We start from the raw sequence: 22,959 nt of genomic DNA, 5'->3' as shown, positions 1-22,959 counted from the left end.
ACAGCAACCATGACTGGTGTTTTGCAGGCAGTATTGGTATGCACTTGATGCATGCGTGCATGATACAACATTCATAAATCAACCTGTATAACGTGGCATTTTGTTTCTTGTATCACTAGCTCTGGCTTAACTCCTCAAAAAAATGAGCTACACAAATCTGAGTAGCATTTGGTGAATATTGCTTTGGGACATTGCTTTTTCAGTCATTATCTGCTTGTTTTAAACCAACAGGAGCATCGTCAGCTCATGAATGCCAGAGCAAGAAAGGAAAAGATAAATCTTGCTTTTGTGTTGGTGGTCATTATAGAGCCATTTCTCAAGTAGCTCTTCTCATCACTCCTCTATGTGTTAATAGAACTAGATATGGCCTTTACTTTGCTAACAGTGTCAAATACTTTTCCTCTACCATTTATTTTTATTTATTTCACCTTTCACCGTTCTCATTTACAATTGCGACCTGGCCAAGATAAAGCAAAGCAGTTCGACACATACAACAACACATAGTTATACATGGAGTAAAACAAATATACAGTCAATAATACAGTAGAAAAATAAGGCTATATACAATGTGAGCAAATTAGGTGAGATAAGGGAGTTAAAGGCAAAAAAAAAAATGCCATGGTGGCGAAGTAAATACAATGTGGCGAGTAAAACACTGGAATGGTAGATTTGCAGTGGAAGAATGTGCAAGGTAGAGATATAAATAATGGGGTGCAAAGGAGCTAAATAAATACAGTAGAGGGAGAGGTAGTTGTTTGGGCTAAATTATAGATGGGCTATGTACAGGTGCAGTAATCTGTGAGCTGCTCCTCCTAGTGAGGGAGATAAGTGTTTCCAGTTTCAGAGATTTTTGTAGTTCGTTCCAGTCATTGGCAGCAGAGAACTGGAAGGAGAGGCGGCCAAAGGAAGAATTGGTTTTGGGGGTGACCAGAGAGATATACCTGCTGGAACTTGTGCAACTGGTGGGTGCTTTTTTCAGTAACACCGGGTGGAAAAATGGCTACCTGTTGTCTTTTGCTCGAGAAATACACAAAGAGCCATCAGGTGGACACTGACACAATGTTGTTGTACACGCTCATTTTTCAAAATAAAAGCCTGAAACTATGTCTTGTGATACTAGACACATTAAGGAAGCCATAGAAAAAGGAATCTCGTTGATATCCCATTCACTGCTCAATAGGAAAGCATAGGAAGGGACTCTTATTTAGAAACCGCTGCATTCTGATTGGATTTTTCTCATTCTTTTGCCTGCAATATCAGTTCTGTTATACTCACAGACAAAATCTTTACAGTTTTGGAAACTTTAGAGTGTTTTCTATCCAAGCTGTCAATTATATGCAAATTATATTTTCTGGTCCTGAAAAATAGCCCGTTTACTTTGGGAACGTTATTGACCCCTGTCTTTCAAAGGTAATTTGTAAAAATCAAAATAACTTCACAGATCTTCATTGTAAAGGGTTTAAACACTATTTCCCATGCTTGTTCAATGAACCATAAACAATTAATGAATATGCACCTGTGGCACGGTCGTTAAGACACTAACAGCTTACAGACGGTAGGCAATTAAGGTCACAGTTATGAAAACTTAGGACACTAAAGAGACCTTTCTACTGACTCTGAAAAACATTAAAAGAAAGATGCCCAGCGTCCCTGCTCATCTGCGGAAACCTTCCTTAGTCATGCTGCAAGGAGGCATGAGGACTGCAGATGTGGCCAGGGTCTGGGGCGGTGTGTCACAGCACCATCGGACTGAGCTTGTTGTCATTGTAGGCAATCTCAATGCTGTGCTTTACAGGGAAGACATCCTCCTCCCTCATGTGGTATCCTTCCTGCAGGCTCATCCTGACATGACCCTCCAGCATGACAATGCCACCAGCCATACTGCTCATTCTGTGAGTGATTTCCTGCAAGACACAAATGTCAGTGTTCTGCCATAGCCAGCGAAGAGCCTGGATCTCAATCCCATTGAGCACGTTTGAGACTTGTTGGATCGGAGGGTGAGGGCCATTCCACCCAGAAATGTCCAGGAACTTGCAGGTGCTTTGGTGGAAGAGTGGGGTAACATCTCACAGCAAGAACGGGCAAATCTAGTGCAGTCCATGAGGAGAGGCACTGCAGTACTTAATGCATCTGGTGGCCACACCAGATACTGTTACTTTTGACCCCCCCTTTGTTCAGGGACACATTGTTCCATTTCTGTTAGTCACATTTTTTAAAATGTTATTTTACCTTTTATTTAACTAGGCAAGTCAGTTAAGAACAAATTCTTATTTTCAATGATGGCCTAGGAACAGTGGGTTAACTGCCTGGTTCAGGGGCAGAACTACAGATTTTTACTTTGTCAGCTCAGGAAATTGATCTTGCAACCTTTCGATTACTAGTCCAACACTCTAACCACTAGGCTACCTGCAGCCCCATGTCTGTGGAACTTGTTCAGTTTGTGTCGCAGTTGTTGAATCTGATGTTCATACAAATATTTACACGTTAAGTTTTCTGAAAATAAACGCAGTTGACAGTGAGAGGACGTTTCTTTTTTTGCTGAGTTTATTTACTGCATGAGGAAGCTGGAGGTGGCAGGCCTCCTGTGTTATGTGGGGATGCATCTTTGAGATTAGAGAGGCTATGACAGGGTCTGCGTGTTCTGTGACACTGTATAAAGAGCTGCTCTGTTCAGGGCCCCTTGCCACAGGCTCTAAGTGTTGAGGCATCGCCAGCATGTGATCCACCCAGCCGACTGTCCCCATACATTGTAGAAGAGAGCACAAACAGCCTCCATCGCTCTCTAACCAGCGAGCTAGTCACTGCTCTTCCTGTTTCTTCAAGAAGTGCAGGTGTTCTTGAGATTGTTGATTCATTTTTGAATGTGTAAAATTTGCAGCACTCTCCACATTTCACCTGTTGCTCCTTGTCCTGCAAATCAATTGGCTCCAACCGTATGCACTAGAGCTCCTGCCCCCTTTTAGAACAGGGGTAAGCAACCGGGTTTTGATCCAACAAGGCACCACACCTGACCAACTAAACTAATTGATCAGTTCAGTGATTGCCTAAATTCAACTCACCTGGTCTTCCAGGTCAGTTAAATGCAAAACATGAAGTGCCTGCACACTCCAGGACCGCCTAGCTATTTTAGACCATGCAGATAAGTATGTAATTAGCCTGCTGAAGGCCTTCCATCTTGTAGATCAGCGGTGTCAAACTCATTCCATTAGGGCCTAGCCCTAGTGTCTGCTGTTTTTTCCTTTTAATTACAACCTAGACAACCAGGTGAGGGGAGTTCCTTACTAGTCAGTGATGTTAAGTCAGACACGCAACCCCTCACATGTTGTAGATCATCCATCTTAGCTCCTCACAGCATGTTCTATCCAGACTCAACCCATGCTGCCCAAGGTGTGCCTCTACCTCCAGGGGACCGAGATCCAGTATTTTTATCCAGCATCTAGGTCACCTCCACATGGGACAGTCATGCAGTGGAGTCCAAGTTCAACAAGGCTCTGCTTTATCCTATTTCTCTAGAAGAAAGACCCCTAGTCATTGTACTGTAATACACTGTTCCTGTTTCCACTAAAAACAACCTCAGAAACACTGAACACAGTGTATCAAAACAAGATGGTGTATAATATCATTCTTGTTTAATATCCCCAAACAAGTCAGAAAAAGCTAATTCCAAAGTAGGCTTGAACATGTTTATTATAAGAAAGTAAGGGCTATTCGTCATCCATTTCACACACTTTATTTCACCCATTCAACTTAGTGGTCTGTCTGGGAGGTTTTTATCAACAGGATAAATCAACAGGAGGCCATGAGTTGGTCAGAGGGCTAAGGGAAGTGGGGCTAACAGTTAGCAAAGACACAGTGAGAGCAGGGGGGGGGGGTATAGGGAGGGAGGGTTATACAGTATAGTGTACATGAGGCAGATAACCCTGCTACACACCGACAAAGCGCTGTCGGCTGGGTTTACACAAGCGTGGCTCTTCTTCCAAGGTGTTCACCGGGCCTGGCTCTCTGACTCTTCCTCGTCGTCTTCATACATCTCTCCCTCCTCCTCAGTGGTGGCGTCCTGGTACTGCTGGTACTCTGACACCAGGTCGTTCATGTTGCTCTCTGCCTCGGTGAACTCCATCTCGTCCATGCCCTCTCCGGTGTACCAGTGCAGGAACGCCTTGCGGCGAAACATGGCGGTGAACTGCTCGGAGATGCGCTTGAACAGCTCTTGGATGGCCGTGTTGTTCCCGATGAAGGTGGCGGACATCTTGAGACCGCGGGGCGGGATGTTACAGACGGCCACTTTGACGTTGTTGGGGATCCATTCGACGAAGTAGCTGCTGTTCTTACTCTGGATGGCCAACATCTGTTCGTCCACCTCCTTCATGGACATCTGACCACGGAACACCATGGCCACGGTCAGGTAGCGTCCGTGACGCGGGTCGCAAGCGGCCATCATGTTCTTGGCGTCAAACAACTGCTGGGTGAGCTCAGGCACAGACAGTGCATTGTAGCACGCACTGCCACGCGCCGTGAGGGGGGCGAAGCCAGGCATGAAGAAGTGCAGACGGGGGAAGGGCACCATGTTGACAGCCAGTTTGCGGAGGTCAGCATTGAGCTGGCCGGGGAAGCGGAAGGAGGTAGTAACACCGCTCATAGTGGCCGACACCAGGTGGTTGAGGTCTCCGTAGGTGGGCGTGGGGAGCTTGAGCGTGCGGAAGCAGATGTCATAAAGCGCCTCGTTGTCAATGCAGTAGGTTTCGTCTGTGTTCTCCAGCAGCTGATGGATGGACAGGGTGGCATTGTAGGGCTCCACCACTGTGTCTGATACTTTAGGGGAAGGCACCACGCTGAAGGTGTTCATGATGCGGTCAGGGTACTCTTCCCGGATCTTGCTGATGAGCAGGGTCCCCATGCCAGAGCCTGTGCCCCCTCCGAGGGAGTGGGTGAGCTGGAAGCCCTGGAGACAGTCACAGTTCTCACATTCCTTCCTGACTACGTCCAGTACTGAGTCCACCAGCTCTGCTCCCTCTGTGTAGTGGCCCTTGGCCCAGTTGTTACCAGCGCCACTCTGACCTATAGGGCAACAACACACTTCAAGATAGAGCTTCAGCAATTATCAACGCTGCATTTGTACAGGGAGCTACACATTTACATCGTTTTAAGGACATTTGGGAGCATTTACTGTAAGTAAATAAAATGTCTTTAAAGGAAATATTACAGACTATTTATGTTGTTAATGGCAGAAGAGACTGTAAATGGCAGATTGACTGTTATTGCCAATACACTCTTCCAATGCAATCACTAAGCACTGCAGCCATATTTAACCCACGTTGGACAGATACTGACCGAAGATGAAATTGTCTGGTCTGAAGAGTTGTCCGTAGGTCCCAGAGCGAACACTGTCCATAGTTCCTGGCTCCAGGTCTACTAGGATGGCCCTGGGGACGTACTTAGAGGCTGGGGAGAGACAGCAGATGAGGTTACCTGCAACGCCCTAATAAATACTACTGTATATCACAGTCAAGTTCAGTACAATAGGATTAAAGTGGATATTCTCAAGGCTAGATAAACCCCAAAGAGTGAGAGAGTGTTCAACTGAAACAGGTCATCACAAGTATTTGAGCAACAGGGCTTTTAGTGTTGTGTTGTTTCTGGGCTTGTGTAGATGTGTATTTAGTATTTCCAGTATCAGACTCACATGAGGCCTCATTGTAGTAGACACTGATCCTCTCCAGCTGCAGTGGGGAGTCGCCCTCATAGTTCCCTGTAGGGCTGATGCCATGTTCATCACTGATCACCTCCCAGAACTGCACAACACAAAGACACATACATTACCAGTAACACATAGTTCTATACAAGCAAAGTGGATGGAAACTTCAACAGATTTATAGTCGGGACCATATTGAACTATCACTTGGGTACTTGGAGGTGAAATTAGTGGGGAGCTATAGTAAAAACTGTTAGAGGAGTGTGGGCCAATGTAAGTTGGGATAGTGGGCATCTAGGCTTTGTCTGTCATCCATCCTGGGTTCTGCTTCATTGATCCATGACCCCATTTAAGCCAACAGTTAGTCCAGCTGTCTCCACCCTCCCCCAGGCCCTTGGGCCGCTAGACTCATACTGAGGTAGAGGCCCTCTCAGAGGGGACAGACTCCATCTGGAGAGGCTCTCTCTGCCTCAACACACACACACACACACACAAAGTGTGTTGCTAGGTAAAGAGACAAAAGAGGGCACTGCCTAATGAAGTCCCCTTGATCACTTCAAATATGTATACGGTCACTGAGTGTATAGGCCAGTGTGTGTGTGTGTGTGTGTGTGTGTGTGTGTGTGTGTATATATATATCAGACAGAGAGAGACAGAGCCCTATGAAAGTCTAAAATAGAACACAGACAGCACTATCAAGGGCAAACACAGGACACGTAGTTGGAAGGAGGATGCCAAGTGGCCATATCAAGTCACAGATTAGATATTGTCCATTTTACAGTTTCTCATTACTATGCAATAGAAGGTCCATATGTGCAAAGTGCAGTTCTCCTTTAATTAGCAAAAAACACCATCTGGGCATTCACTAAAAGCAGACAAAAACACCAAAAAGATACTGTACACAATAACAATGGTCACTCAAAAGCCCCATAGTGATCCCATATTGGTATCAGTGTGTTAATCCCATATTTGTGTCACTCAACAGCCAGACAGATGAAGTGACATGGCCAAGATAAAGCCAAGATAAAGCAAAGCAATGAGACACAAACAACAACACAGAGCTACACATGTAATAAACAAACGTAATGTCAACAACACAATATAAAAGTCTATATACAGTGTGTGCAAATGAGGTAAGATTAGGGAGGTAAGGCAATAAGTAGGCCATAGTGGTGAAGTAATTACAATTTAGCAATTAAACACTGGAGTGAGATGTGCAGAAGATGAATGCACAAGTCGAGATACTGGGGTGCAAAGGAGCAAAAAAATAAATAACAATATGGGGATGGGGTAGATGGATGGGCTATTTACAGATAGGCTATGTACAGGTGCAATGATCTGTGAGCTGCTCTGACAGCTGATGTTTAAAGTTAGTGAGGGAGATATGAGTCATCAGCCAGTGATTTTTGCAATTTGTTCCAGTCACTGGCAGCAGAGAAATGGAAGGAAAGGCAGCCAAAGGAGGAATAGACTTTGGGGGTGACCAGTGAAATATACCTGCTGGAGCACGTGCTACGGGTGGGTGCTGCTATGGTGACCAGTGAGCTGAGATAAGGCGGGGCTTTACCTAGCAAAGACTTAAAGATGATAAGCAATGATTTATAGATTAATCCCATATGGTGTCAGTGTGTTGACAAAAACAACCTTTCCTCTATCCCTCTGTACAGACTGCTGTGACCAAGGGCACCACACCCAGTATGAAGACCATCTTATGTCTGAGCTCTGACAATGGTGTCCCTCTTCCTCTCTCCAAGTGCTGTACTCCCTCCTTTCCCTCCCTCCCTTTCTCTCCTCTGCAGAAGATACTCCTTAGTTCTCTAATGATCTATCCTGTCCCAAACAGACGTCCCCTGCCATCTAAATCAGTAACTAGGAGTTCCTCTTGTTCCTTAATTATGGCTCTGTAACTCAATCTGGCAATATCTCTTCTAAGGGACAAACAAAGAAACAGAAAATAAATCCAAAAGGGAGAGACAGAGATTAAAGGGAAACCGCTAGACTGCGATAGAGAAATACAGAGTTAGATGACTAAAGAGTCTGTAGGGAATTTCTGCTCTCTCATTCTTAGTTACTATCGCTACACTGGCAAAAGTGTAGAATTCTTCCATTGTCATCGGACTTCATCCTGTACTGCATTAGCAATGGCAGATGTGTGGTGCTAGTAGACTTACTGCCATATCATAGTTAAGCATCAGAATGAGCTCACCATTGCAGTATATCAGACGACAAAAAGTCCCACTCCCAACACCCCCCCCCCCATCTCTCTGGGTCTCTCTTTGTTGGGAGTAACCTGAGCATTAGGAACAAGTCATTTTCCCAACAACTGCCCCATTAGAGAAACGGTGGTCAGAATCAGCAAAAGAGCCGAGTCACTAGTGAAATACTCCAGAGGGGAGTGAAGAAAAGTGGACACATGACACGTTCACTTGTCCAGCTGTGGTCAAACAAGTATGTTTCAGCTGATGCTGTAGTTGTACATTTGGTTCTGGGTAATGATGATTATGGTGATGAGGCTGATTACGATGATGAGGTTACGTAGCTGTCCGAAATCCCTACAGAGCCTGCTGAGGCTCAGAAAAGGCTGCCTTAAATGTTATGAATAATAAATGTCCCATCAGGCTGAGGAGACAGTAATCATTAGCCCCCCTATGTCTTTCACTCTGAAATGATTTCCATTTATGATCCACCATGTTGAACAAATCCATGATAAATCGTCTCCAGCTACAGTAGAGACTCACAGATCATAGTGAACCAATGTAGGCTATCCCCAGATGGTCAAAACACAACAAAAGGGGAGAAGACCTGTAGACCGGTTTAGTTTTAGATGGTCACATACAGCCAGCCAATCAGGTAATGTAAGTGCAAGTGAAGCCATCCAAAACAGAGCAGCAACAAAATAAAAAGCTGTCTACTGTTGGCTAAAAAAAAAGGGTCACAGTCACACACTGTAAAATCTGCATTACAGCTTTAGACAGAAAAGCTTTCAGCATTTAGGCAATATCCTTCCTGAAGACTCACTGTCTAATAAACCATCAAAACAGATAGCAACCCAAACCACTAGTCAGTGCGATTGTAGGCTATTTGTAGTGGTAACTTATGTCCAGGTATCATCAATTGATCCTCCATTAATACAACTTTGATGTACTGATCAGTCAAATAGGTCACATGTCTATCTATATAGGCTGTCAACTACTACATCTACTGGAAGCTGCTTTGAGAAAGAGAGCTATACTTGTCATTGTGACATTGGCCTGTAAATTGTGTTCGGGCCCTAAGTGGAGTGTTTGCGCAGCTGGACAAGCTCCAACAGTCCGAGCCTTTGTCTGTCTGTCTGTCTGCCCCCCCCCCCCAGTCCACCCGAGGGCGTGGTGGTTTTCAACAGTGTCTCACCACGCCTTTCTGTGCATGATACACTCGCAGTTTACAAAAGATGGTGGATCTCTGTCCGTTAACCATTAAAACAAATGGTCACAGTTCCGGTCTGGTTAAGGTGTGGGCTCTCCCGGTTTACTCTATTGACGGTGTATGAACCAGAAAAAAGGAGAGTGTGAAATGCGCCTCTTCCTTTTCCGTCTCAGAGTTTACTCATCTCTTTCGCAATCTGCGACACAGGCGGGGATTCTAAACTATTCAACTAAACTAACGTTACCGAGTAAACCTGCCGCCCCACAACTTCGGTGCAACAAAAAAAATATACGTATGCATTACATTAAAAAAGATTACACAACAAGGCTTAAAATGGCACAATAGCACTTGCGTAAAAATATTTAAAATAATCATATTTTGTTAATACCTTGGCTCCGATCTGGTTGCCACACTGGCCGGCTTGAAGGTGAACGATTTCCCTCATCCTGTCCTCTGTGTGTTATGTACGTCTTCTTGCGGATGTGGGAGAGTTGGAGAGGGCGCTGGTCCCAGTCGCACACGGAAGCAAAGGGAGTGTTATGTGCTGAGTGGAGGTTTTATCTTGCGCAGGTCTGCTGTGTGGCGAAACGGGTACTCTGTTCCTTCCACCAATTGCTGACGTAATCTATGTTCTGGAGAGAGACGGTCGCTGACCAATGGCAGACACCTGCGGCAGTGCATCCCAGTGCGAGTCAGGGGAAAACTAACGGGACGTGGCTGACTTGCAGACCGATATTTCATCAAATTTGGTAAAGGTAAAAACCTCTTAAAGTTGTAAGTACAAGAACAATTCCCAGGACATAGACATATGTTGGCAGAACGCTTAAATTCTTGTTAATCTAAATGCACTGTCCAATTTACAGTAGCTATTACAGTGAAATAATACCATGCTATTGTTTGAGGAGAGTGCACAGTTATGAACTTGAAAAGGTATTAATAAACCAATTAGGCACATTTGAACAGAAATGCAATGGTTCATTGGGACAGTCCAACACTTTACACATACACTGCTGCCATCTAGTGTCCATAATCTAAATTCTCGCCTGGGCTGGAATAAGACATTAAGGCCTTTCACTTGCATTTCAAAGATGGTACCAAAAAAAATATGGTTGTTTTTTTCTTTGTATTATCTTTTACCAGATCTAATGTGTTATATTCTCCTACATTAATTTCACATTTCCACAAACTTCAAAGTGTTAACTTTTCAAATTGTAACAAGAATATGCATATCCTTGGATCCTTCAGAGGTGGTAAGGGTCAGTAATAGATTTTGGCTAGTCGTGGCTGTCAAAGGGATGCTGGTCAGAAACACACAGACACACCACACCACCACCAACACTACGACCACAACCACCAACATTTGAAAAATCCCAGAGTCACGTGAAAGCAACAACACAGCTTAGTTAGATGTCAGGGTGATGAGAGAGGAGAGAAAATTATCTTAAACACTGAACAGTTTTACTGATTCTTTCTCTGTGTGCACATAGTCTTGTGGCATGGTGCATTTTTTCTATAGACTAGGAGATCACTCACACCTACATACTTTAATGACAGAGATGAACAATTTCTGACAGCAAAATATTTTTTCCCCAAAGTGATTCCCATATTTGTAATCTCAGAAACATTATGATTCAGTATCAGCAGATTCAGGGAGGAAGAAGAGTAGAGCACGTTGAACACTGATGACCACAACCTTGTTGTGGCCCTTATTAGCATGAACACTGCAATCATTATACAGTGAATAGTCTGGTCCAAGGATGTTTTATCTATGCCTCAACTCTCTGCAGTCTCTGCCCGCTGAGATATGTATCTATTGCTGAGTCAGGTAGCAGTTGTGGTTAAGTGCTCTGAGGAAGACTCCTCATGGACAGATGGTCTGCCTATGAAGCAAGTCCTGTTTTGTGTACTTGTTTGTGTGTGTGTGTGCACGTGTGTGTATGAGACATCTACAGTACATGCATACAGTACATCTCACACTGTAAGTTGTGTCTGTTCCAGTAGCCGTGTGTTCTGATTTCCAGAAACACGATTGTGATGGACCAGTAGTCTCTTTGGACGTCTGGGCCTGCTTTGTCTTCACACAGAGCCTGTGGAGAGGATGACAAGCCAACAGCCGTGAAACCAACAGCTGAGGAACCTCTGCTCAGAGCACAGAAACCAGTATGAGGCAGCCACCACAGCCCCCTCCTCTCTGCCCCCTCAGTGTCTGCCAACCACTGCTGCTTAGCAACTAGATCTACACAATGTGAGCGAGCCTCCATCGCTAATCAGCCACACAGTGTGGGATAGCTGTTGATTTCCTGTTCGTCTGCTAATACAGCTGAGATAACTGTGCTTTAGCAGAGGGGCGTTCACCTGTTAGAACATCAATAAACCATAGTGTCCCTCTAAAGATGACACTAACACCAATGATTACACTATTGACCACACTGCCATAGACTTGGGAGTGGAAAACTAGATTAGAGGGATTATGTATGGAATCTCACTGGGTTAGAAAATTCTGAGTTGGTACTTTAATTACACATTGTGAATAGTAGTCCTACTCTCACTGCTCTGGGTTACTGGTAGTCTGCTTTGACTCCGTTGAGGATTTAATGAGAGTTGAATCATGGATTATGTCACTGTTCTTTAGTCTGGCAGTGTAGCCTAGTGGTTAGAACATTGGACTTGTAACTGAAAGGTTGTAAATTCAAATCCCTGAGTTGACAAGGTACAAATCTGTCATTCTGCCCCTGAATAAGGCAGTTGACCCACTGTTCATTGAATAGTGGGCCATCATTGAAAATAAGAATTTGTTCTTAACTGACTTGCCTAGTTAAATAAAATCCCCAAAGTCTCCACATCCTGTGGGTCTGTAGAACACTGGCCTATGCACTGCCAATTCTGGGGGTAATGAGAAAAACTGAAGCTGTATTTTTTGCCAGCACTGGTCAAGAGTTGCTTGTGCGCCCTTCCCATGTCTCAAAGCCAATATGGCCATCTAGTGGAGAGAAACTGCCAGAGCCTCTCTAACATATTTGATGTAAAGGGCCCCAATAGTGGCACAGAGTGTGGTGAAGCTGAACAAATTGATGCTACTGTCATATAACCCTCCTTCAAAATGATTAAATCATGCATCTCATAACTTATCTATCCTTCTCTGAGTCTGCATTATGCCAGTAAGGTTAGAGAGGAGGATTGCCATGATGAGTCACACGGCACCAGTTGACTTGATGACAGGGTTATCTGGTCAACCATTATAAAATGGCAGTTCACATCATGAAGCACTGTTGATGAGACAGTATCCATATTGGAAAGGCCTTAAGTGAGTTTACGACTCACTTCATTTGTTGGTCGGACCTCTCTTCTTCTAGACAAAACCACTTCTGAGGAGTATTTTGAATGTCCGGTGGGAAATAAATTGTAAACCAATAAGTCTGAAACAACCTCTCATCTCAGAAAGAGACTGAATGTGGAGTTTTTGAAACCCACACAAACACAATTAAACTGGGCACTTGGTATGACCCCATACCTAACGTTTTGTCTTCCTAAGTGTTTCAAACTGCCCTTTATCTAACCTCTCTTTAAAAATGAGCATACCAGCTAATTTCAGCATTTCTCAGTAATGTCTCACTTTCAAATTAACATATTGCTGAAGAGAATACTGTAGTTAGATTTTCATGGAAGCTTCCATGCACAGAAATACTTGTGCTATTTTTTGGATTGGGGCTGTGTCATACAGTGTACAGTTCATACTTATGTACAGTTAATTGTATAGACCATTGTTGAAAATATAACCTATACAGGGTTAGGCAGAAGGCATCAACAGGCAAGAATGTTGGTTACCTAATTTGATTCCAGTGTGACTAGGAGACATTGGGCTCAGACCAGACTTTCTTGGGGAAAACACGCACAGTATGGAGCTGTACAATGGAGCCTGTACAATCAGGTCCTTGTCAGGATTTCAAGCTCTCATTTGGATGCCAGCCACTAAGTGATTACTGCACCCATCTCATCCCAACCTCAGTCATCCATCCATAACCCCTACATGCCTAATCGCCTCTATCGATGTTCTCTGATTGGATGTGGTGACCTCAGAGGCAAGGCAGGGGGACTGTGTGCATGCAGAGACACACGTACATACGGGGTGTGTTCCAGATACACATTTTCTGAGCAGTTTTCTGCATAGACCCTTATATAATTTGTATGTGGTTCTTGAAATGTTGCACTTCTACTGTCATTGTATTGATAATCTGCACAGACCTGCATAGAACCTGTGTACCTGGAATGCACGCAAGGTCAACAGGGGCATGATTGAGGTTACACTATGTCCACATTGACTTCATCATGTACTACATTGTACTACACCAAAACCAAAACTATTATAAAGCACTATGATGAATTTGAGTTTGTAGAGGAAATCATCTTAATCTATAGGACTCATTTGTCAAGAAGGGGTTTAAGTTTCCTCCCTTGGGTTGCAACAATGAGGGCAAGCATGTTGGTTCTTCAAACCAAAGCAGTGGAAGATGTGAACAGAGCAGCTTTGTGCAGCAGAGCTAATGGAGAAGACACCAGTTGAGTGTCAGCCCCCTCCACCCTATTGCTTCAGTGAAGTGACAGGAATTCCTATTTGATGCCTAATAAAGGGCCAAAACAAGAAAATGTTTGTTGATATGAAAGCCCTCTGTTATTACAGTGCATTCCAGGCGCTCAGTCCTCCAAAAATACACAGCCTACCCCAGGGCCCACAACGACCGGCTACCACGTGGTGGACGGGGGTGGACGGGGGGAGGGCAGGCTGAAGTCCGTGGCCCTCTGGCTCTGTCTCCTACTTCTAATGAGAATGTTAGGATACTATGTCCATCCAAACAAACAAATCCACAAAGTTCCAAAGGTTACAGTATCATCAGCACACTCTCAATCTCAGATGCTGCTCAACCACTTTTCTGTTTATTTGATAGAAAGCTCCTGTCACATTTTTGCATACAGCATATGGCTTTGGTTGACTTTGGTTGACTTTGGTTGACTTTGGTTGACTTTGGTTGACTTTGGTTGCCAATTGAAGTCATTCAACAAACAATAGTGCAAAGGAAATCTAGAAAGCTCACAGACAAACACGCTTTTCATTTCAACCCGAAGGAAAGGAACTAGGTGATTTGTGAAGGTTTTGGTTCAAAGGCTTTGATTTTAAAATGGGGATCAGAAAATTATCCAACTTAATTAAGATGCCCATAAACAGCTTTTAGTTTCCCCCATCAGTTTAAAAATGTATCCTCCCATTAAAAAGCACTCCGGGGTCAGCTAGTTGAATGGACCGCTTAACTAAAAATAAATGCATTTTGCATACATATCTCTCCATATTTAAAATCTCTTGAAAACATGATTTGTCATTCCCATGATAGCAAGTATACAGCTGTATAGCCTGGCTCAAAACAAATTGTCCTCCTCTCTTCCTGGTCTTGTATCAGCCAAGCTAATACAGCTGTATATACAGTGGTGCAAAAAAAGTATTTAGTCAGCCACCAATTGTGCAGGTTCTCCCACTTAAAAAGATGAGAGAGGCCTGTAATTTTCATCATAGGTACACTTCAACTATGACAGACAAAATTAGAAAAAAAATCCAGAAAATCACATTGTAGGATTTTTTCTGAATTAATTTGCAAATTATGGTGGAATATAAGTATTTGGTCACCTACAAACAAGCAAGATTTCTGGCTCTCACAGACCTGTAACTTCTTCTTTAAGAGGCTCCTCTGTCCTCCACTCATTACCTGTATTAATGGCACCTGTTTGAACTTGTTATCAGTATAAAAGACACCTGTCCACAACCTCAAACAGTCACACTCCAAACTCCACTATGGCCAAGACCAAAGAGCTGTCAAAGGACACCAGAAACAAAATTGTAGACCTGCACCAGGCTGGGAAGACTGAATCTGCAATAGGTAAGCAGCTTGGTTTGAAGAAATCAACTGTGGGAGCAATTATTAGGAAATGGAAGACATACAATAATGATAATCTCCCTCGATCTGGGGCTCCACGCAAGATCTCACACCGTGGGGTCAAAATGATCACAAGAACGGTGAGCAAAAATCCCAGAACCACACGGGGGGACCTAGTGAATGACCTGCAGAGAGCTGGGACCAAAGTAACAAAGCCTACCATCAGTAACACATTACGCCACCAGGAACTCAAATCCTGCAGTGCCAGACGTGACCAGGACGACTGATCCGTGTAAAGGAAAGAATGAATGGGGCCATGTATCGTGAGATTTTGAGTGAAAACCTCCTTCCATCAGCAAGGGCATTGAAGATGAAACGTGGCTGGGTCTTTCAGCATGACAATGATCCCAAACACACCGCCCGGGCAACGAAGGAGTGGCTTTGTAAGGTCCTGGAGTGGCCTAGCCAGTCTCCAGATCTCAACCCCATAGAAAATCTTTGGAGGGAGTTGAAAGTCTGTGTTGCCCAGCAACAGCCCCAAAACATCACTGTTCTAGAGGAGATCTGCATGGAGGAGTGGGCCAAAATACCAGCAACAGTGTGTGAAAACCTTGTGAAGACTTACAGAAAACGTTTGACCTCTGTCATTGCCAACAAAGGGTATATAACAAAGTATTGAGATAAACTTTTGTTATTGACCAAATACTTATTTTCCACCCTAATTTGTAAATACATGTATTAACAATCCTACAATGTGATTTTCTGGATTTAAATTAAATCATTTTGTCTGTCATAGGGGAAGTGTACCTATGATGAAAATTACAGGCCTCTCTCATCTTTTTAAATGGGAGAACTTGCACAATTGGTGGCTGACTAAATACTTTTTTGCCCCACTGTAATTGTATTCTTGTATTCAAAATAGTGTCTTAAAATATATTGATACCTGAAATAGAAAAAGGAAGTAATTATTATCTTTCAAAATGATTTAATAATATATTAAAAGTGATTGAAACTTTATTTGGAGGACTTTGGAGAAGAGCACTGGACTGTAGGCCCCGATAGAGACCTCTCCTCTTGTCTGAGAGAGGAGGCAGTTAGACAGATGGTCAGCCCAGGTTACACTGAGGACAGAGAGCTCGTGGGCCTTTATATGGACAAGAGAGACACATACAGTATTTAAGAGGGGACTAAATTAATTCTCACATAACATCACTTGTGGCATGAGAAAGCTTGAAATTACACTTCTGGACCAAAACAGTTTTTTATGAAAAACATTTTTATCCACAGGATCACATACTGACTAAAAGAAATGAGGATTGACATCAACAAACATTACATGATTAAGAAATGTATGACATGCAATATGTACACTGTACATAAAATAACAAGAACAATAAATATTTTAGGGTTAATTATGTTATTATTAGTATTGCAATAATAATAGTAATTATTAATTATCAATATTACAACAATATTATAGCAACAAATGATATCATGACAACAATAGTGTTATAATTATATTGTTATCATGCGTAGTATCACTGTCCTCATTACTGATGCTGTTATTAAATAATACACCATCATGAGCTGAAATAACAAATCCCAGAAATGTTCTATACGCACAAAAAGTTGGGCCTGGCTGGCAAATGGTTGGTCCTATGCTCTCTAAGGCCCACTTATGGCTTCACCCCTGATTGGCTGGGCCTGGCTCCCCAGTGGGTGGGCCTGGATGACAAGTGGGTGGGCTGCACCCCTGCCAAGTCATGTGAAATCTATAGATTAGGGCCTAATGAATTTATTTCAACTGACTGATTTCCTTATATGAACTGTAACTCAGCAAAATCTTTGAAATTGTTGCATATTGCGTTTATATTTTTGTTCAGTATATATTAGTACTATTTGACCATAGCAATATGTTGAAATACAGTAAAAAGTAATCAAATGTACACATTTACAATGAGATAAGTTTGAGCCTTGGTTCTGACACACAGCCATAAAATAGCATGGATTGTTTAATGGGATGAATATTGATACCCTCTTGAGGCTTTTGAAAATGTTGTAAATATGTTGAAACATTCAAATTATTCAGTACATCCATAACACAATTAAAAAACATGGCTAGTCTACATTACATGGGCTACTTGTAAAATAAACATTGAAATAAACATTTTGTTTCTTTCTATGCATACATTATTATTTGCATTAAAATGGTGAGGATAATCTTAAAATGTCTGATCTGTTTCAAGATTGGATTTCATGTAAATAGTTGTATTCCAAAAGTTTTATTTCAATTTATAGGTCATTTTTGTCAAAGGCCTAAGTGGGCTAAGTTAGGCCTAAATCATACTGTGAAACGTCTTTGGAAGTTGGATGTAAACAAATAATGAGTGAATAAATAAAAATGCAACTCTCTATATAGACCAATTAGGCTATTATTGGACTTCACAATGCACTAATTTGATTTAATCAAAACGTGACAGAATTGTTTTCTTGTACAAAACACAACTTAATGACTCTCATATTTGTGCATCTTTCTTTGACTCCATACAAAGCATTAGGGCTAGTGTATATCAGTATGCCCATTGATCTTTTTCTTCAACAATAGCCTCTTTCAAACAACATCCTCTTCCCAACAACATTCTGGGAAATGCATTCCTATTTTAGACAGAACACTTGCTATATCTTATTTAAAGTATATTTCCAGTGTCGGCTATACAATTAAAGCACAAATTACTATTTGTCCTACATAGTACACTGTAAAATAAGCATGTTTTTATGCTAATTTACTGGCAGCCATTTACCTGTAAATTACTGTAAAAAAATGTACAGTATGTTACCGTAAATTCCAAAGCAACTTTGGTTTAACAGTACAGTACATTACTGTAAAGTTTACAGTAATGTACTGTTAAACCAAAGTTTCTTGGTGCCTGAGAAAACTGGACCCGCAGCCTTTACACACATTGGCATCTTTGAAAAAGTTCTGTCAGTTGCTGATATATGGAGATGATAACTAAAGAGCAAATTTGAGGGTGTTAAAATCACGGTGTTGAGGTAAAAAGTGTTGTGAGTGTTATATCTGAGTGTTGATTCTGGTGGGATCAAATCAAATATTCACTTAGTCACTCACTTGGTGAAGGCTAGATGACTGAAAGCCATCGAATGCAACAATCATGTCTCTGTCACTAACAAACATACAGCAAAAAAGTAACCCTGGGAAATAAATGTGCAGTAGTTACACCCGAAAATGTTAAAACAACACTCCAAATGAGTTACTGTAACACCACGTGTTAATTAGACAACACTGAGAAAGTGTAACAGTATCAGTATAAGGTGTTCATTTAAGTCGGAATTTGCAACACCCATTGTGCTAGGGACCAATCACTTTTGGGGTGTTGGTTTATCAACACTTTTAAAGGTGTTAGTTTAACACTAGGCTATTTGAGATGGTTACATGTGATTTCTAAGAAAGTGATACATTTAACACTGTGGGAGTTACAATTCTGATCACACATTTGCTGTGTATAATTAGATATAGATGCTTTAGATTATGGTTCAAGCATTTGTTCAACACGCAAGTATGGCATATATGTATGGCTTGGCCTGCAACATGGAAGAGGCCAGGGGTTGGTAAAATGTCCCATAAGTGGCACTGTGCCGTTTTGCGCAATCCAACCTGAGGTCTCATAGTTTATTAACTATGTATTTCAGTTAATTCAACAGCAATGGCAGGCATTCGCCTAATAGTGCCGCAAATATCAAATAATCTGTTATTCCTGAACAAATCCTGCAGTCACGTGAACTTCCATGGAAATAGACACTCAAGTATGGAATCGCATCGAAAGGTGACGCAGGAGCAGAAGAGCAGCTCCTTGAGTGTCTTGCGCAGCTCCTGGCTCCTATAGGCGTAGATGAGCGGGTCGATGAGCGAGTTACAGATGATGAGGATGAGGAAGAGGTTGAAGTAGCTGAAGAAGCAGGTGCAGAAGGGGGTCGTGGGGCAGGTAAGGATGAGAATAAGGTGGAGGAAGAAGGGTCCCCAGCAGAGGATGAAGACCCCTAGCAGGATAGTGAGCGTGATGGCGCCCTTCATGCTCGTGCCCTGGCGTCGAGACTTGTAGATGGCCATGATGCGCCGCGAGTGCACGTGCGCCAGGATGAACATGTGCATGTAGAGCACAGCGGTGAAGACAAGAGTGATGCAGAAGAAGGTGACGAGGCATACAATGACGGCGGTGTGCGAGTGGTAGACGATGAAAAGTATGCTGGCGGTGATGCTGGTCATCCACACCATCGCGATGATGGTCACGGCGCGCTGCGTGGTCATGATGCTGTGGTAACGCAGCGCGTAAAAGATGGTGATGTATCGATCCGCGGCGATGGTGCACAGGAAGGACAGTGATGACACCACCGAGCTGCAGTTCATGATGTCGATGACGTTGTCCAGGTGCCGCAGCATTTCAGGTGTGACCACTAGCAGCCCGTGTTCGGTGAGCAACATGACTATGGTCTCCACTACGTTGGCGACGCTGACCAGCATGTCGGAGACGGCCAGGCAGCATATGAAATAGTACATGGGCGAGTGCAGATTGCGGTTCTTGATGATGGCCAGCACCACTAAAATGTTCTCCACCAGACTAATGAGGCCCAGCGTCAGGAACAGCTCCTGTGGAATGCGGAGCGAGCAGGTCGTAGAGTTCTGCTCCCTGGCGCCGGTGTTGTTGGTGCTGTTCTCACTGTACATGGTGAGGGTGCTCAGCTCCATGTGGTGGTGCATGATGAAGTTGTGTTGAGACGTGTTGTCCATCATGTCTGCTGCTCCCTGCTGTTGTAGGCTATTGGATGAGGTGGAAAGAAAAAGCCTTAAAATATTTTCTTTGTGGTCTCTATAGTGTAACAGAATTAACTAGTTATTCTATAGACATCCTATCCTTTTCAACTGGACTGTGACCGCAGGAAAAAAGAGCACAGAATGTGTGAGGTGAAGGTAGTTTAGCTCACGTGAACCCTGAAATTGGAGTGATGTTTTCCCACAAACGGAGGTCTCCAGAACGAACTTTAACACAGAGTGAAGAGCCCAGATGCTCACAGTGGAGAATCATCCATGTGAAATTGTCTCTTTCCCAAGTAACTGTTTAGATTCAAAGGTTTATCCAATTGTATTTTGCACATAGTCCATATATGGTATTTCCAAGTGATGAGAATCCTAGTCTGAGTCTGAAAACAGCTCATTGGTGCTGGATCGCATGAGAGAAAATCCTCTACCATTTGGACGTCCAAGTAGGCTCCAAGCAATCATAATGCGTGAACTGAAGCCTATCCAAGTGAGCTCTCAGGCGCATAAAGTGACAGTGGGTTCTTAAAAGGGTCCACCGCCTTTCTAACTCCTCCTTTCTCATAGAGAAAGCCAACCGCATGATTCTCAGACTGACACAAACTCTAATGAACGCGTGATCCCGCATGGAAGTATTTAGCAAGATTAGGGAGTAAAATGGATGGAGAGAGTGTAGTATTGATATACTTACTAGTCGCCTGAGCAGAGCATAATAATAATTCATTAAGTAATTCAAATACATAGTTGAGAACATGTTCCCCAGCACTAAAATGGAATTTACTGCGCACTGTGCACAACTGATGTGACCAATTGATTTAGACAATGCATACTTCATGTGCCTCAAATACACGAGTGTCCAAAACATTAGGAACACCTGCTCTTTCCATGAGATAGACTGACCAGGTGAATCTAGGTGAAAGCTTTGACCCCATATTGATGCCACCTGTTAAATCCTCTTCAATCAGTGTAGGGGAGGGGAGGAGACAGGTTAAAGAAGGATTTTTAAGCCTTGAGAGACAATTGAGACATGGCTTGTGTGTGTGCGCCATTCAGAGGGTGAATGGGCAAGACAAAATATTTAAGTGCCTTTGAGCGGGTATGGTGGTTGGTGCCAGGCGCACCGGGTTGAGTGTGTCTAGAACTGCAACCCTGCTGGGTTTTTCACGCTCAACAGTTTCCCGTGTGTATCAAGAATGGTCCACCACCCAAAGGACATCCAGCCAACTTGACAACTGTGGGAAGCATTGGAGTCAACATCCCTGTGGAACTCTTTTAACACCTTGTAAAGTCTATGCCCCTAAGAATTGCGGCTGTTCTGATGGCAAAAGGAGGTGCAACTCAATATTAGGAAAGGGATTCTTAATGGCAACCGACAACAATGATCAGTTAATTAAAAAAATGACACGCTGCTCTCATGTATCTGTATTTGGACGGGAACTTTACGCACAGTGCACACTTGTAAATGAATTCATGATTATGGCTCAAACTGTTGCACTATTTTTCTTCTTTGATATAATTGCGAAATACATTTGTAATTACAATAAAGATTGTAAAGGCTCGCAAACATGATGTTTGTTGTCTGCCAAAACAGCGGTAACGCGAGCTATTACCCTAAACAAATGGGAGGGGATTTGGATAGACAAACCCGATTGAATGGGTTGGTCCATTACGCATGAAGGTTTTTGTAGTGACCTAGTTGCAGCAGAGCCACTTGGCATTTTGACAGGTTTTGTGTGTGTATGTGTGTGGTGTGGACTACCTGTCCTCCGTCCCGAGCCGATTATAACAGAAGGGCTCTTTTCTCCGCTGTATTGAATCGGATGTTTTTTCTTCTTCATTACAATCTCTATTTGATTCAATGTTTTTATACCGTGTAGTTGAGCAATCAAGAAAGCGTTTTTTTTCCAACTTCAGAAACCCTTCGCAACACTACAAGCGGAGCCTCAAGTTAATGATGACGCAAGAAGCTGCCCACGCAGGCTACAGTAGCCTGCCTACACATGGACAAATTTAGTTCGAGTGTTGAACCTCATCCCAGCCACCCAATAACAATACACAGTGATCCATTCAGGACAGACTTTGGACTCATGAAGCAACATCACTTTAAACCAAACCAAACCTAAACCATAACAAAATTAAATATATAATTTAGTTGACAATGTTCATAAAATATGTCCAAAACAAGATTTATTTGTTAAAACCTGTGACAGCTGAGAAGTGAATACTCACTGCTGGAGGAAACCACATAGAGTTCTGAACAAAGTGCCAAGTGTTATGGCTCCAGCCTTTGAAACAATCCTTCTCAGTGCTTGCATAACCAGCCTCTTCCTCTAGCGATTTCATGGGAGATATAACACACACAAACTGCAGTTTGTGCAAAAGGCAGTATTCTCTCACCTGTGGAGAGCAGCAGTGTCAACTGTAAGCAGCCAGACTGTCCATAGTTCGAGTGTGATAGTGGGAGAATCCTCCATTCACTCAGGGCCAGACACAGATCTGTATCAGCCTCTAGCTGAGGAGCACCACTCCTACCTGGGACTACAACTCCAGACCTGACAAGAGGGGTTGGATGGGGTAGGGGGGACCCAATAGGACAGATGATAAGTGATGTGGCCAGTGGCGACCTGTCATTTAGGGCAGGTGGAGCAGAGCCCCGCCTGTTTTGAGCCCCACCTGTTTTGAATGTTATTTTGGCATTAATACGATGTAAAAATGTAAACAATGTAAAAAAAAAATAAAGAAAAAAGAATACTTGAGTTAATAAAGCCGCATTCAAACATGGCCTCTTTTTTGCTTTCTTGAGGAAGGCAGCTCCAAAATGCCTAACTCAATGCTTTCTGTGGTGGTGGGGCAGCCAGCGGAAAATATGGAGCTTAGGGGTTGGTAATGTTCTCTAATTGAGCCGTGATAGGCTCAGTGTTCTGTCACTCATGGGGACACTACGTCACCACAAAATCTTCGGGGAGAGCTCGAAAATTCAACCCCCTTGGGTGCTGCCATAGAGTTACATTAGAATTGCCCATCCAGTAGCTCTTTTCCAAGCTTAAAAGGATATACAGTGCCTTGCGAAAGTATTCGGCCCCCCTTTGCAACCTTTTGCCACATTTCAG

At 43.1% G+C, this 22,959-nt stretch overlaps 2 protein-coding genes across 2 annotated transcripts; both read right to left on the bottom strand.

The window, feature by feature from the left end:
* Positions 1 to 3,669: 3,669 nt before the first annotated feature.
* LOC110506599 (tubulin beta-3 chain) lies at positions 3,670 to 9,738 on the bottom strand. The gene is made up of 4 exons (XM_021586327.2): positions 9,486 to 9,738; positions 5,684 to 5,792; positions 5,332 to 5,442; positions 3,670 to 5,058 (listed from the first exon to the last, which is right to left on the bottom strand). Exons 1-4 carry the CDS (start codon positions 9,540 to 9,542, stop codon positions 3,986 to 3,988), a joined length of 1,350 nt encoding a protein of 449 aa, XP_021442002.1. The 5' UTR covers positions 9,543 to 9,738; the 3' UTR covers positions 3,670 to 3,985.
* A 6,569-nt stretch (positions 9,739 to 16,307) lies between these two features.
* On the bottom strand, positions 16,308 to 20,326 carry LOC110506598 (melanocyte-stimulating hormone receptor). The gene has a single exon (XM_021586326.2). The coding sequence runs from the start codon at positions 19,823 to 19,825 to the stop codon at positions 18,809 to 18,811; it is 1,017 nt and encodes a 338-aa protein (XP_021442001.2). The 5' UTR covers positions 19,826 to 20,326; the 3' UTR covers positions 16,308 to 18,808.
* Positions 20,327 to 22,959: the final 2,633 nt, after the last annotated feature.

This window comes from Oncorhynchus mykiss, chromosome 26, assembly GCF_013265735.2.
Source record: "Oncorhynchus mykiss isolate Arlee chromosome 26, USDA_OmykA_1.1, whole genome shotgun sequence".
Classification (NCBI taxonomy): domain Eukaryota; kingdom Metazoa; phylum Chordata; class Actinopteri; order Salmoniformes; family Salmonidae; genus Oncorhynchus; species Oncorhynchus mykiss.
This window is presented reverse-complemented; position numbering and strand designations above follow the sequence as displayed.

What these genes read in the sequence shown, in the direction of transcription:
- LOC110506599 (XM_021586327.2), bottom strand. Translation starts at nt 9,542, where the DNA reads ATGAGGGAAATCGTTCACCTTCAAGCCGGCCAGTGTGGCAACCAGATC. An exon ending in CTACTACAATGAGGCCTCAT is followed by an intron (nt 5,443 to 5,683) that starts GTGAGTCTGATA and finishes GTCTCTCCCCAG; the next exon opens with CCTCTAAGTACGTCCCCAGG. An exon ending in ACCAGACAATTTCATCTTCG is followed by an intron (nt 5,059 to 5,331) that starts GTCAGTATCTGT and finishes GTTGCCCTATAG; the next exon opens with GTCAGAGTGGCGCTGGTAAC.
- LOC110506598 (XM_021586326.2), bottom strand. Translation starts at nt 19,825, where the DNA reads ATGATGGACAACACGTCTCAACACAACTTCATCATGCACCACCACATG.